Source organism: Pseudorca crassidens, chromosome 14 (assembly GCF_039906515.1).
Source record: "Pseudorca crassidens isolate mPseCra1 chromosome 14, mPseCra1.hap1, whole genome shotgun sequence".
Lineage (NCBI taxonomy): Eukaryota > Metazoa > Chordata > Mammalia > Artiodactyla > Delphinidae > Pseudorca > Pseudorca crassidens.
Window position 1 is genome coordinate 70,481,366 of NC_090309.1, and position 16,304 is coordinate 70,497,669.

The following is a 16,304-nucleotide window of genomic DNA, read 5'->3' on the forward strand; positions in this document are numbered from 1 at the left end:
CAATAAATAAGTGCATCGTTCCTTTTTCAAGTTGTAGTACCTTGGCAAGTAACTTAAAATAACAACATGGAGTTTTGGCAATTTATTAAGTCTCAGCTTTTCTTCTGGTAATAGCAGCTGTGGCATAGTTCTCTTCTCCTTTCAGAAGTGACAGGTAGACATCTTGTGCAGAATGGATTCCAAACCCAGGTTGCTCTGCAAAGGGAAATTTTATTTCCTTTCTTAGAGACTGTTCGCTGTCAGCAAACAAGCTGTCATCTGAAACTGACTGCTCTTACTGCTTAGGTAGCTAAAAGCTAAGAAATACTCAACAGTGGCTATAACTTTAGCTGGACAGCCTGGTAGGGATGATTCTTTAAATAGACTCTGACAACCAATAGCCTAAATCTGGAGGATGCTCCTTGTTAAACACATAATTATCTACCACATGTGAGAAGGAAAGCCAAGGTTAGTCTGATTAGAACATCTCACACTTCACAAAAATGTTTCCTAAGATATATCATTTAATTATTCCCAAACTCTGTTCAGCAGATATAATTCATTTATACCTATTTTAGAAATGAGAAAACTGAGGCTTAGTCAAGAAACCTGCCTGCAGTCGTTGAGAGAGTAATAAAGAGTCAGAACTCAACCTTAAGACTTAAAATTTATTCATCCATTCATTACTGTAGATTAAGAGCCTAAAATCTGCCAGGCCCTATACGAGGCACTGCAAACATAGTGAGTAAAAGAGACGCGATCCCTGCCCTCCCTCCTGGAGCTTACGGTCTAGTGAGTGAGTCAGACATTAATCCAAAATAACACTCCTATAAATTACAACCTGTGAAAAATACTACCCATGAAAGGGTAGAGTGCTCTGAGAGCATTTTCAAGAAGATCTGGCCTGTTCAGGCTTTGGGGCTCATGACTTGAGGGAACTTTAAAAAGCCGAGTCAAAAGACCATGTGGAAAAATAGACAATTAATACCAGCCAGGAAAACTGTGAAGAAGAAAAGCAATGAGAGGAGGCTAGTTACCCCAGATAACAAAGCATCATATAAACACACAGTAATTACAGCAGCATAGTACTGGTGTTAAATCAACAGACAGACTAATGCAACAGGAAGTAAGTCCAGAAATAAGCCCAAAAAGATTCAGTGCGTGATTGATAGTGTGGGACAACTGGAGCCATAAAGGACTAAATAAAACTTAGATCCATATTTCACATCATATATAAGGAAAAAGTCCAAGTGGATTAAGAATTTCAGTGTAAAAACTAAAACTGTAAAGAAGCAAACATTGATGAATGTCTTTATAAAACCTTGCAGTGGAGAATGACTTTCTAATTCAGAAGCCACAAAGGAAAAGATAGATAAACTTGACTACCTGAACATAAAAATTTTCTGGATGGCAAAAAAACACCACCAGCAATGTTAAAAGACAACTGGCAAACTGAGGAAAGTATATTTTCAACTCCATCACAAAGAGCTAATGCTCTTAATGAAAAAGAGATTTAAAGCCCAAGAGAATAACAGGAAAGGATAAACAGGAAAGAAATACAAATGACTCTTAAACATATGAAAATACTCTAAACCTCATTCATATCAAAAATATACAAATTAAAACTAAATTGAACATCATTTTCCACCAAACAGATTGGCAGAAATCTATCAGCATTTTAAAGATATCACTGCACTGTCTTCTCACCTCCACTGTTTTTGATGAACAGTTCGTGGTGACACAAATAATTTTCACCTACATATAAAGTGTTATTTTCTGTGGTCACTTAAAATTTTCTCCTTATGTTTGGTTTTCAGTATTTTGACTATGATGTGCCTTGTTTTTTCCTTGCATTTGTCTTGGTTGGGGTTTGTTGAGATTCTTGAATCTGTAAATGTATGTCTTCCACCGTATTTGGAAATATCTGGGCATTATTTAATCAAATATTTTCCTGCTTTCTTTCACGCATGTTAAACATTTGGATTTTGTCCCATAAGCTCTGCTTTCCCTTCTAAGTATCAACCCCCATCTAGTATCTGCTGCTTTTGATCACTCTCCAGTGCCCTGAGGCACATGGCTTTATATCTGTGGATGGATTAGTCTAATAGGAGCTACCCAGTCATTATGCAAAGTGGAACCTGACAGAAACCTGCAAATATGTTTGATTTATGATTGGCACTGCTGTGGAGAAACAACCACTCTCATATATTGCTGCTGGGTTAATAAACTGGTATAAACATTATGAGGGCATTCTGGTGATAAAATTATAAACACACATAATCTTTGATCCAGCAATTCCACTTCTAGTTATTTATCTTACAGACATACTGGAACACCTGCAAAGTGACATGTACAAGATTATTTATTCCAGTCTTACTTGTAACAGCGAAAGATTCAAAACAACTTTAATGCCCAACAACAGAATTCAAATTAAATAAATTACGGTTCAATTATTCAGTGTAATAATATACAATTATTTTTTAAAGGAACGCTTATATGGAAAAAAATCTCTGAGCTATATTAAGTCAAAAGTAAGGTGCAAAACAGAGTATATATGTTATCATTTCCATAAAAAGTATGTACTATATGTTACCATTTGCTTATATGTGCATAAAGAAACTCTGAAAAACTACAATAGGTAAAAGCTACACCAGTGCTTATCTGAGGTGGGAGAAGCAAAGGAAGGTGGTTTGATTTGGGTGGACACAAGGCAGTGATGGGAGGGAGACTTTTCACTATATATCTTTTAATACACTTTAATTTTGAACACTATGAACATATTACCCGCTCAAAGAAATTTTAAGGGATTTGAAAAGTAAAATTAAAAGTGTGTATAATGAGATGCTCATAATTCATGCACTCATTCATTTATTCAACAAACATTTATTGAGCACCTACCATGCCAAGTCCCAGGCTGGGTAATGGAGATCTTAAGACCAACAAAATACAGTCTATCTTGACTAGACAAACAAAATATTACAGTGTGATGTTTGGAGAGAGATATTTACAGGATGCGGAGGTAACTAAGTTAAGACTCTTAGTTTCAGGTGACAGAATTCTAATTCAAACTAACTTGAGCAAATAAAAGAGAATTTATTTAAAAGATATGCGGTATCTCAGGGAATCTAAGATTAAAAAAGCAGCCCACACCTAGAGGGGTGGGATAGGGAGGGAGGGAGGGAGAAGCAAGAGGGAGGAGATGTGGGAATGTATGTATACATACAGCTGATTCACTTTGTTATACAGCAGAAACTAACACACCAGTGTAAAGCAATTATACTCCAATAAAGATGTTTAAAAAAAAAAGAAGCAGTCCAGCCTCAGTTCAAAGGACTCTAATGCCCCCAGAATTTTCTCTCTGTCTCTTATCTCTGCTCTCTCTGTGCTTTGTCTTACTTTCTATTTACCACTTTCTGATTCTTTTGACTAAATAATATGAGAAAAAAAAGGTCCTAGAGTTACATGTTACAGACCAGCTACCCATAACAAGACCAATCTCACTCTCAGAACTAACTCCAAAATCCCAAGCAAGAACTCTGTTTGGCTTAGGTGCCTCCTGATATAATCAACACTATTTCCACAGTTTTTACAGTGAAAAAGTTAATGTTAGCATAAATTCATTGAAAATAACTGAAAAACTAGGAAACTCTTCGGGGGAGGCAGGGTTGAGTTATATGTACATTTCCCAAAAGCCCTAAAAAAGTATGAGGGGCTTTCTTACAGAACACATCAAATACAAGATTCTTCATCTTTTTCCTTTTACTACGTGGAGAGAAGGCTTTAAAAAGTAGACTCAGCTGGTCCTTTGGAGAGACTCGTAGGTTCTCCTCACGCTGAGGAAATTGTGCAAGGGGTGCTCCCAACAACTAAATACCATCGAAAATGGGGCACCCAAGACTCAGAACAAACAAGTGGCTTCACAAATGCAAGTAAGCGGCACCATTCCAGCCCTCCCTCACACGCTGCTGTGCGAGGTTCAGGCAAAGGATTCCCTCTGTGTTTCATAATGTTTCCGTAAAACCAGGTCTTTTCCACTTGACTGGCCCTGCTGCTAAAGGAAACTTGAATTTTCTACTGATGCTTGTATTATATTTTTAAAAAAAAAACAGTAATAAAGGTCCTTTTAAAAGTCAGTAAGATTGGAAAAGCTATCATGTTTACTTTAAATGTCTGGAGATATAAAGCAATTTAGGTGCACACACACACGCACACACACACACACACACACACTACTTTTAGTGAATAAACTAAAAAACTGAGGTATAAACTACTGTGACCAAGATCCTAAGTACTCCTACTGACATACAGGTCAAAATCCAATATAACAAATTCCATTACGCAAACAATAAAATTGTGAGAGCCTCTGCCACGGGATCATTTATTTTAAATAATGCTCAACTCATAATAGTTCCATGTGGTTAAAAACAAAAACAAACAAACAAATCTGGACAGTTCCAAGAAGTGACTATTATAGATTTGACTACCATGCTACACTCCTTCCAAAGGAGAGCCACAAGTTTATCCCTGCCACAGGTCAAATGCCATCAGAGCATAACTCCCAAGTAGCATAAATTAAAGGGGGATGATGAGAAGCCCCCTGTATCCCCTGCTCCCTGTGGCTGACTGGCATCACTGAACACCTACTCCATCCTCGTGGCCAGCGGTGAAAAGGCCATCCACTTCCAGACCCCCTCCAGCTATTCTGATTCCTCTCTGAGTACTCTCGCCCTCCTCTCCCACCATTCTAGACCAGTGCTGCCCAAGAGACAGAGAGATAGAGAGAAGGAATGCAATACACAAATGTGAGCCATATATACATATGCCATTGGAGATTATTTAACATTTTCTAACAGTCACATATAAAAAGATAAAGAGGGACTTCCCTGGTGGCCCAGTGGTAAAGGATCTGCCTTCCAATGCAGCAGTGGCCTGGGCTCGATCCTTGGTCAGGGAAATAAGATCGCAACTAAGCCCGCACGCCACAACTACTGAGCTCACGTGCCACAACTAGAGAGCCTATGTGCTGCGAACTACAGAGTCCACGTACCCTGGAGCCTGCACGCCACAACTAGAGGAGAGAAAACCTGTGTGCCATGAAGAAAGATCCCACACACCTGAATGAAGATCCTGCGTGCCACAACTAAGACCCGATGTAGCCAGAAGTAAACATTAAATAAACAATAAATAAATCTTTTTAAAAAATAAAATAAAAAGATAAAGAAAAACAGGTGAAATTAATTTTAATAATATGTCCCAATATATCCAGAATATTATCATTTCCACATGTTATCAACATTAAAAAATTATTAACAAGATCATTTTTTGTGCCAATTCTTTGAACGCTGCTGTGTATTTCACACTTGCATACATCTCAGTTCAGACCAGCCACACTTCAAGTGCTCAACAGTCACTTATGTACAGTCAGGGGTTCCTGTTTTGGACAGCACAGTTCAAGATACTTTTCCATTAACATTAATTCCTATGTTAAGTTAGTTACTCCCTGTCACAAATACCTGAAGAGCTACCTGAGCTACCAAATGCTATGAACCTGGAACACTCCTGACAGGAAGGTTGGTAAATGTCACCTGGTTAGTGGGAATGAACATGGGACCCATGCCTCTTGCAGCTAATATGTTTTTTCCTTCTTCCTCCAAATACTATCTGAACTTACTGCCTTTACTTTGTCTTCACCACTTCCCTTGCTGATACCCTGAAATCTGTTCCCCCAACCTCAGAACCCCACGAAAACTACTCCTGGAAAGATAAGCGACACTCTCCTTAAAAAGTAACTCTCCCTTTCCCCTTGTTTTCCATACTTAATCTGCACCTTGGTGATATCAACTTCTACTGGTCCACATATGGTACTTTATGATTAACAGCAGTTTCAGAGATAAGACAGGAACAATCACTGAACTACATTTACTGAGCAGCTACTATAATAAGTTACTTCATATATATACAAAAGAAGGCTAATAATAATAACAATAATACTTTGTATTACACAACTCCACCGTTTGCTTAATTTTGTTTGCTTCGCACACAGGGGATCTAATTTAATCTTTGTGTCAAGGTTGGGGTGACAGAGTAGTTATCTCCAGCAAAGTGACACAGGGAAAAGCTTTAGTCACACACACACAAAAACTAATGACAGGGGCTTCCCTGGTGGTCCAGTGGGTAAGACTCCGCACTCCCAATGCAAAGGGCCCAGGTTCGATCCCTGGTTGGGGAACTAGATCCCGCATGCATGCTGCAACTAAGACCCAGCACAGCCAAAATAAATAAATAAATATTTTTTAAATACAACTAATGATAGAATTAGAATCCAAAGCTCCCACCTCCCAGATCACTTCTCTCTCCAACACATTTCTACATGGCCTCTGCCCTAGAAGAGCTTACACTCTAAGCACACTGCTCTAAAAGTAATCAAGCAATGAGGCCATAAGAATGAGGCAGCTCTAATGCCTTGGTAGCCAACTTAAGCCAGAATCAATTCCTGTAAATGGCTCAAGGTTAAGAAGAACAGCCAATCCCAAACAGCCAACTAGTTTTTCCCAAAAAATGCAACCACTTCAGCTCTAGCCAATCAATTTCCTTGCTTTGCGTCCAACTCCTCTCTGTAAAAACCTTGCCTGTAACTCTTATCAGTGGAACGCTCCTAACCACCTTGCATCAGTGTTTGCTCAAATAAACTCTTAAAAATTTTAATACGTCTCAGTTTTTCTTTTAACAGTGCTCATATACTTTCCCTTCAAATGTAATATCACAGCAAGATGGGGTGACAGAAGCATCAAGTCATTAACTCAAATGAGGAGCTATCACGAAATGGCTCCTTTCATATTTTTAAATGTTGCCAGAGTTTAATTTATAAACCATAAATTTTGAAAATCTTACTGGGATTTGTGGTCAAGTACAACAAAAAAGGGGAATTGTTTCACATTCTCCAACATGTTATCATTATTAAGAAAATGCCCACAAAAGGAAAAAATCAGTTTCTAAGAAAATGTTTTATCTCACAGATCACCCACTGGTGATCATTAATATGTAAAATATGTGGCTTTAGAACATCTCAAAACCTTCGTTTCACAACAGGAAAGACAAATGCCTTTAATCAAAATATTAGGGATGATAAACTAATTTTGAGTTCTGGGAATTAAAACAAAAGCCAGGGGCTTCCCTGGTGGCACAGTGGTTGAGAGTCTGCCTGCCGATGCAGGGGACACGGGTTCGTGCCCCGGTCCGGGAAGATCCCACATGCCGCGGAGTGGCTGGGCCCGTGAGCCATGCCCGCTGGGCCTGTGCGTCCGGAGCCTGTGCTCTGCAACGGGAGAGGCCACCACAGTGAGAGGCCCGCGTACCACAAAAAAAAAAAAGGCCAAAGAAAAATTCACAAATTTGCTTACTGCACTCTGTTACCATTAACAGACTGTGGTTCTTTAGCTATAACAGACACACGCAGGAAATGCTGACAAGGCAGCTGACAGATACAATATAAAGTGAGACCTTAGGTTTTACCCATTGAGAAAACTTATAATGTACCTTTATCTTGATATGTTGTAGCAAAACAGTATATACAATTTTAACACCTATAGCTTACATTGTGACATTCATTGAAATTAAAATTCTAATCTTAATAACTCTGTTCAAAGAAGTAGCAGGAGGAAGATCTTTGTGGTAATCTGTATCTTGATTGCAGTGGTAGTTACAGGAAATTACTCATGTGATAAAATGGCATACACATACATTGTACCAATGTCAATCTCTTGGTTATGTAAAAAATAACCACTGGGAGAAACCAGGTTAGGGTATACAAGGCCTCTCTGTACTATTTTGCAACTTCTTGTGAATCTATAACTAATTAATATATCTTTTAAAATTAAATATTTTAATATATCTTTTAAAAATGATTCTGATCATGCAGGTACATTAGAATTGTTCATTCTGAACAGGTAAGCTTGCATCCCAATGTATCATCTGTTTTCTCCCAACTAAAAAAAAAATTGGTGTTTACTAAAAATTATAAAACCAGCATAGACTAAGAATACAATCTTCAAAACTCTACTTACTAAAGGAGATGGACAAAGCAATAAGAGAGATGACTTCATAAAAAGACCATGGTAAAGAATTAATAAAGAGTTTGTGTTGGTTTTTTGTTTGTTTGTTTTTTTAATGTTTACTTTCAAATGTGCACTTGCTGAAATCCTCTAACTGGAAATTGAGGAGGAAAAAGAAGAGTGTCTTCAGTGGTGTGGAGGCAGCACTGTATTTCAAATTAATATGCTTGTCAGAAGGCTGACAAGAGATCAGAGCCCTCTCCCTCTTTCTACTACATGGTTTTTAAATTTTTCCTTTTGCCAGCTGACAGTAAAATGGAAGAGGCATTTTTTAAAAGCAGGTTTTTAAAAGCCTCTTACTTTTAGAGCAGAAATGGAAGGTTAAGAATGTAAACACATGTTTCAGAAAGAAAAACTCTGTGATGCAAAGACGAAAACAAAAAGTCACCATCCTCTCAAATGAACACAGGATGTTGTAATCCAAAGGTATTCAATAATTATGCACAGTCTTGGATTCATTACAGAAAATATTTATCAGATGGACTAGTGGAATCAGGAGAATCAAAATACATGGATTCACATTTAGCCCAGGAAGAACAAATTGACTCATAATATTTTATTTAGAGAATATATTAATTTTCATATTTTATTTCCTATATCAATTTCTTTCATATTAAAATGTCCTCTTGCTTCAATAGTCCAAAAAGACATAATAGATATGATTTACTAATCAGTAAAACAGTCATATGTATGCTTATAATTCTTGTCCCCCACGTATGCTATGCCTCTAAGTTTTTCTGCAACCATATAACCCCCTGACCTCCTCTTCCTATAGTGCTGTCTACGTCCACCTTCCTTTAGGACCTAGGTCAGTTCTGGCTCATCAGTGAAGACTTTACTTAGTCACTCCGTTTCTCAGTGATTGGCTCTTCTTCTGAACTCATGTACAGGCAGTCCATTCCATCTGAGATAATCTGTTCAGCATTGCTATTTCATTTTTTACAAATATGTGTTGAGACTTAACTGGATTCTAACACCTTCAAGAGCAAAAGCCAGGACTGCTTTTTTTTACTCCAACTAGCATAGCAGACTTTCCATATCAGTCCTATACCAGCTTAGCCCTACTAAATTATATCTTATAGGTATGGTGCAGCATTCCAGTGCATATAACTATAAAAATAATTTTAAATATTGATTCTGTAGTTCTTCATATATCTTTTCAAGCTCTGTGTTATCAGAAAAACTGAAAAGCATGCCTTTCAATAACCTAATAAAACAATGAAACGGGGTCAAAGGAGAAGCCCTGTGACATTCCACAAACACCTGATGGCTGACAAAAGGTATAGCCAATCTTTTATGTGGAGCTCTTCCATAGATTCAGACAACTAAGAAAGGAGCCCACAGTCAGTAGAATACTAAGGGAGAACAACTGAATGTTTTACTGAAAATTAGATAATCTAAGTCAATAATATTCACCTTCCTTAAAAGGATAAAGTAAGTTTGCCATGACTGTTTCTTAGTTACCCAGCTGTTGTTCCAACTGACTATTGCATTCTTATTTAAATGTATGCAAATCATCCACCTAAAGACCTGAGTGTAATTTCTTTCAAAAATCTCCAGAATGTTTTTGCTTTCTACAATCCCTAGGACCTTTCTGCTTCCCCATAATTTCTCAAAGATAACATCTCTGAAGCACATCAGCCAGTTTCTTCAGTGCCCTGAAACAGTCCCCCGCTAGAGCCTCCAGAAGGAACGCAGCCTGGACGATAATTTGATTTTAGTCCAGGGAGACCCATTTCGGACTTCTGACCACCAGAACTGTAAGATAATAAATTTGTGTTGTTTTAAGCTACCAAGTTTGTGGCAATTTGTTACAGCAGCAATAGGAAACTATTACAGTCCCTGATTCAAAAAATCTTGGCTCAAAACCAAACTGCTCTCTTTCTGCTAGGGTCCCGTGTTTGTCACCCAAATTCTTGGTCTGGATTTGTATTCCATTAGCAAGCTGTCCTTTAACATATTCCTGAACCAGCATGCCATGCTCAAATGTGTTTCATCCTGCAAGACTCACCTTTATGCCCTGTTTCTAGACCAGGAACTAACTCACATGCCTATATTTTTACTTCTAGAGTCTCGGCTCCTGCTTCCACTGGGCCCTCCCTAGGGCTGGTCAGCTGCAAGCTTAACCTCTAATTGTCCACCTTGCCTTGTTACAGGATTCTCAGTTTCTTTACTTCCCCTAAGTCCATAATCATTGCCCTAATGCTTACAAATTACTTAACAGTATATCAAAATAAACTGGGGCAAATGTAGCAGCAGTAGGTTTAAAGAAGGGAGAATCAATAACATTAAATGAGAAGTTTTAAATATACTATAAATTCAAACTACCTAGCTATTTTAAATGAATTTAAACTTCTACACTCAGAAGAACTATATCTCAAGTATTAGCTGAGCCAATGAACATAATTTTTAAAATTCTTAGATCAGAAATGGTACCATAAAACTGGATATACCTAAATTCAGCCTTAATATTAAAAGGGGGAATTAGGAGGGAAGGAAAATCCTAAAAACTAAAGACCAATTAGCTTGACAGTGATTCCAATCATGTCTTTAAAGGAATCTATCGGCACTAAAGACAACACAGACAGGTTCACCAAGAAGTCATGTCAAATTAACCTAACACCTCTTTTGAGAGGACAACTAAGTTGATTTTTTAATAAGAAAAATGTTGGGATTAGAGGATACACTAAGTTCAATAAAGTTTTCCTTACTATCCACACGAACAGATTAAAGTTTCAAAACAATAGTTTAAAACCTTGAACTCTGCACTACTGGTAGAAATGTAAAATGGTGAGGCCATTATGGAAAACAGTACAGAGATTCCACAAAAAAAATTAAAAATAGAATTAGCAATGTGATCCAGCAATCCTACTCTGGGGGATATATTCAAAAGAATTCAAAGCAAGATCTTTGTACATACCCATGTGTAGTCAGCATTATTCACAATAGCCAAGAGGTGAAAGCAATGCAAATGTCCACTGATGGATGAATGGATAAACAAAATGTGGCATATGCATGCAATGGAATACCAGGCAGTCTTAAAAAGGACAGAAATCCTGTCACATGCTACGACATGGATGAAACGATGAACCTCAAAGACATTATGCTAAGCGAAATAAGCCAATCACAAAAAGACAAATGCTGTTCGACTGCACTTATATGAGGTCTCCAAAGGAGTCAAAAATCATAGAAACAGGAAGTAGAAAGGTAGCTGCCAAGGGCTGGAGGGAAGAGGAATTAGCATTTAAATTGGTAGAGTTTCAGTTTTACAAGATGCAAAAGCTCTAGAGATCTATTGCACAACAACGTGAACATACTTAACACTACTGAACTGTGTACTTACAGATGGTTGACGGTAAATTTCATTTTGTCTTTTACCACAGTAAAATAAGCAAAATAAATTTACAAAATAACAAAAAAACCTTGAACCGAACACAGGATGATTTGTAACAAGGGTTAATTTTAGTCCTACTAATTCAAAGGCATTAATCATGTATAAAACCTTGGAAAACATGTCCTTTGAGAAAGAGCTGAAGAACAAAAGGGGAAAGGTATATTTAACCTCAGAAAAGAAAGACTAAGTGAAATCTAAAAGAATTAACACAGAGAAGGGAACCTAAACTTATTCTGTGCTTAAATAAACTAGAGTTTATTAATTAATTCATTCAACAAATGTTTACGGAATGTAAACAATATGGCAGGCACTGTTCTAGGCGTTTACTATATTTCCAGTGAATGGAACAAAGATCTTGGCCTTGGTGGAATTTTACATTCCGCTGGGGAGAGACAAACAAACAATAAACATAATAAGTGTGGTAGGCTCCCAGTGATCTCTGGTATTCACACTCTTATGTAATGCCTCCCCTGCGTGTAGACTGGACTTAACAAGCAGAATACATCAAAATTGATGAGATGTCACTTCTGAGATTAGGTTATGAAGACTGTGACTTCTGTCTTGCTCACATACTCACTCCTGCTTACTCGCTCTGGTGAAGCCAGCTGCCATTTTATGAGCTGCCCTGTGGAGAGGCCCTAAGAAGAGGCAAGGAACTGAGGGCAGCCTCCAGCCAACAGGCAGCACTATACTGAGACCCTCAGGTCAACAGCCCACAGGGAACTGAACGGTACCAAGAAATACATGAATGAACTTAGAATGGATCCCTCTCCAGTTGAGCCTTGAGTGACTACAGCCCTGGCCAGTACCTTGAGTGCAGCCTGTGAGAGACCCTCAAACAGAGGGACTACACAGATTCCTGGCAAACAAAATTTATGATAATAAATGCTATTGCTTTAAGCCACTAAATTCTGGTATGATTATTTTATGCGGCAACATATAACTAATACAACATGTTGATTATATAGTTTGTTAAAAAGAGATGCAAAAAAAAATGTAGAGCAGGGTCAGGGTCGGGGGAGGGTGTACAAGTTACAATTTTAAGAAGAGATGTTAGAAAAACCTGCACATGAATGTTTATACAGCATTATTCATAACAGTCAAAAAGCAGAAACAACCCAAATGCCCATCAGTTGGTGAATGGATATGTGGTATGCCCATCAAATGGACTATTACTTAGCCACAAAAAGAATTGAAGTACTGACACATGCTACAACATGGATGAACCCCACACACATTATGTAAGGTAAAAGAAGCCAGTCATAAAAGACCACATATTGTATGATTCCACCACAGGTATACCTCATTCTATTGTGCTTCGTTTTACTGTCCTTCTCAGATATTCCATTTTTTATAAATTGGAGGTTTGTAAACCTTCTGTGTTGTTAGACAATATTTGGCATTTTTTAAGCAATAAAGTACTTTTTAATTAAGGTATGTACATTGTTTTTTATAGAAATAATGCTATTGCACACTTAATAGACTACACTATGTGTAGTGTAAACATAACTTTTATATGCATTAGGAAACCAAAAAATTCGTGTAACTCACTTTATTGTGATATTTGCTTATTTGCAGTGGTCTGGAACCAAACCCGCAATACTTCCCAAGTATGCCTGTGCATGAATGTTCAGAAAAGAAAATCTATACAGACAGAAACTAGTTTAGTGGTTGCCTGAGGCTGGGGGTGGGAATAGGATTAACTATAAATGGGCATGAGGGATATTATTGGGGTGATGGAACCACTCGAAAACTGGATTGATGGTGGTTGCTCAACTTGGCAAATTTATTAAAAACCATTAAACTTTACACTTAAAACAGTTACTTTATGGTATCAAAATTATACCCAAAAAAAGTTGTTTAAAAAGAATGGTGGGGGCTTCCCTGGTGGCGCAGTGGTTGCGAGTCTGCCTGCCAATGCAGGGGACACGGGTTCGTGCCCCGGTCCGGGAAGATCCCACATGCCGCGGAGCGGCTGGGCCCGTGAGCCATGGCCGTTGAGCCTGTGCTCTGCAACAGGAGAGGCCACAACAGTGAGAGGCCCACATACCGCAAAAAAAAAAAAAAAGAATGGGGGTATTAATATAGGCATTGCTGAGAACATAACACATGCGTAAAAACATTAAGGAGGAAGGATATTAGCCTTGTGAATATCCAGGGGAAATATGCCAGACAACGGGAAAGCTATGCAAAGACCCTAGGGCAGGAGCATATCTTGTGTGTCTGCAGCACAGCAAGGGTGCTAGAGAGGCTGGAGCTGATGATTTTTAGACAGGAAAGTGGGAGACGAAGAGAGAGAAGGAATGATGGATGGAGGATGGTGGTGACAGGAATCACGTAGAGCTTTTTTACACCTCTAGAAAGACTGCGGCTTTTACTATGAGAGAAGAAGAGAGGGATATGAAAGCGCTGGGCAAAGGAGTGATACACTCTGACTTGCATTTTTAAAGGATCATACAATGTAAAGAAATTATAAAAGGATCCATATAAGCTGGCTACCTCCGGAGTTACCGACCCCTCTCATCTGACTGGGATACTATATACTGTCTCATAATTCAGAGTTTTGAAAAGACATTAATGTTTATCTGGTTTCTCAAGGATATCGCCCGGGAAGTTTGTAAAATTTGGAGTCTCACATCCACAGCCGCAGATATTCAGAAGTCAGGGGCTGCGGATGTGAGACTGAGAAAGTACACGGGCAACCTAAATCATGTTTATCTAAGGAAATGGCCAGGATTTATTATTAATGAATGTCTGAATTGATTATTTTATTCTATTACAGATAAAGTGACCTTTTTTCTCCCATTCTCAAAAAACCTTACCCAGCTGTTTTTTTTCCCGGCATAAATTTCCATGTTCTCTCCATACTGCGGCTCTTCCAGTAACGTCTGGTATTCAAACATGAGGCGGGAACTCTCACGGAGGCGGCTGCATTGAAATTGGTGATATTGTTGCACAAGTTCCTTCACCACAAGTAAGAGACATTCAGGATTTGATGGATTCCAGGAGGCAAGGTTCTGCAGAAGCCAAAAATAAAAGACCAGTAACAAATGCATTTTCACACAAATCCAGTATCATATTAGCACATCAATATAGAGAAAAAGAATAATGAAAATCTAAGAGAAACACACTACTCTTTTTTTTACTGAAGTATAGTTGATTTACAATGTTGTGTTAGTTTCTGCTGTACAGCAAAGGAATTCAGCTAAACATATATGTATATATAATCTTTTCATATTCTTTTCCATATGGTTTATTACAGGATGTTGAATATAGTTCCCTGTGCTACACAGTAGGATTGTTGCTTATCTATTTTATATATATATTATATATATATATAAAATATATATCTGCTAATCCCAAACTTCTAATTTATCCCTCTCCCACCCCCTTCTCCCTTTGTTAACCATAAGTTTGTTTTCTATGTTTGTGAGTCTGTTTCTGTTTTGTAAATAAGTTTCTTTGTATCATATTTTAGATTCCACATGTGATATCACATGGTATTTGTCTTTCTCTTTCTGATTTACTTCACTTAGTATGATAATCTCTAAGTCCATCCATGTTGCTGCAAATGGCATTATTTCATTCTCCTTTATGGCTGAGTAGTATTCCATTGTATATATGTACCACATCTTCTTTAGCCATTCATCTGCCAACAGACACTTAGGCTGCTTCCATGTCTCGGCTATTGTAAATAGTGCTGCTATGAACACTGGGGTGCATTTATCTTTTCAAATTAGAGTTTTCTCTGGATATATGCCCAGGTGTGGGATTGCTGAATCATATGGCAACTCTATTTTTAGTGTTTTTAAGGAAGCTCCATACTGTTTTCCATAGTGGCTGAACCAATTTTCATTCCCACCAACAGTCTAATAGAGAAACAGACTACTCTTAATTTATGATAAACTCAGAGCTGAAGTTAGAAGGGTCTTTTGGGCTTGGTGATTTTTCCCGCCTTCTAAAAATTCTTGCAGAAAATCAAGGAGAATTCCACCGTGGGTAGGCAGAAACAGTAATGTGTAAAGTAGAGTAGTAACAAAACAAGAAACCTAAACATCCTAGAAGACCATAATTTTAGCCCTGGAAGACTGAATTTGTTTCACAGTCTTTCATAATTTTAATTTTTTTCCCTCTGCACCTAAATTCAGCATAAAAGCTAATGTCATTCAACTCAGATCCACAGACCATGTGCATCTGTAATTCCAGACATAAATAAATGCTCTGTAAACATTAGCACCCCACAAAAATATAAGCACAATGGTGGTGGTTCAGCCTGAAAAAGATAGGAATGGAGTAGAGATGAGGGAAAATACAATTAGGAAATGCAAAGTTCAAGGAAAAAGAAGAAGGGAATGGCTCTGATAGCTTATGACCAGGAACGGAGCTGGGAAAGATCTGGTAAGTATATAGTAGCTGTTAAGCTCTCATTCATTCAACAAATACTTATCAAGTACCTATTCTGTATCAGCCACTGTTCTAGGCAGTGACAGGAACAAGCCAAGTCCTTGCTAAAGGAGCTTACATTTTTGTGGGCCAAAATAAATAATAAACAATATCAGATGGTAATAAATGCTACCGAGAAAAATAAAGCATGCATCCCTGAAAAGTGATGAAGGAAGGGCTTCAAAAGGGAAGTGATCGGCTGGGTCAAATGGTGTTGAGAGTGACATGAGGCTTGGCAATTGACTGCTCGGTCTATTGACACAGGTCAACAGTTTGCTCAGCAAGTGCTACTTTGGTGAAACAGAAGCTTGACTGTGGAGGTTTAAAGATAGGATGAGTAGAAAGAAACTGCAGACAGCTAATACAGACAATTCAAA

General features: G+C 38.0%; 1 protein-coding gene across 3 annotated transcripts in view; it reads right to left on the bottom strand.

Moving 5' to 3' along the window:
- The window catches only part of BABAM2 (BRISC and BRCA1 A complex member 2), a 434,786-nt gene that overhangs the window by 289,255 nt on the left and 129,227 nt on the right, over positions 1-16,304 (bottom strand). For all 3 annotated transcript variants that reach the window (XM_067703374.1, XM_067703375.1, XM_067703376.1), the window contains one exon: positions 14,307-14,501. In XM_067703374.1, the coding sequence (XP_067559475.1) occupies positions 14,307-14,501 (195 nt within the window). The remainder of the gene's footprint in view (positions 1-14,306; positions 14,502-16,304) is intronic.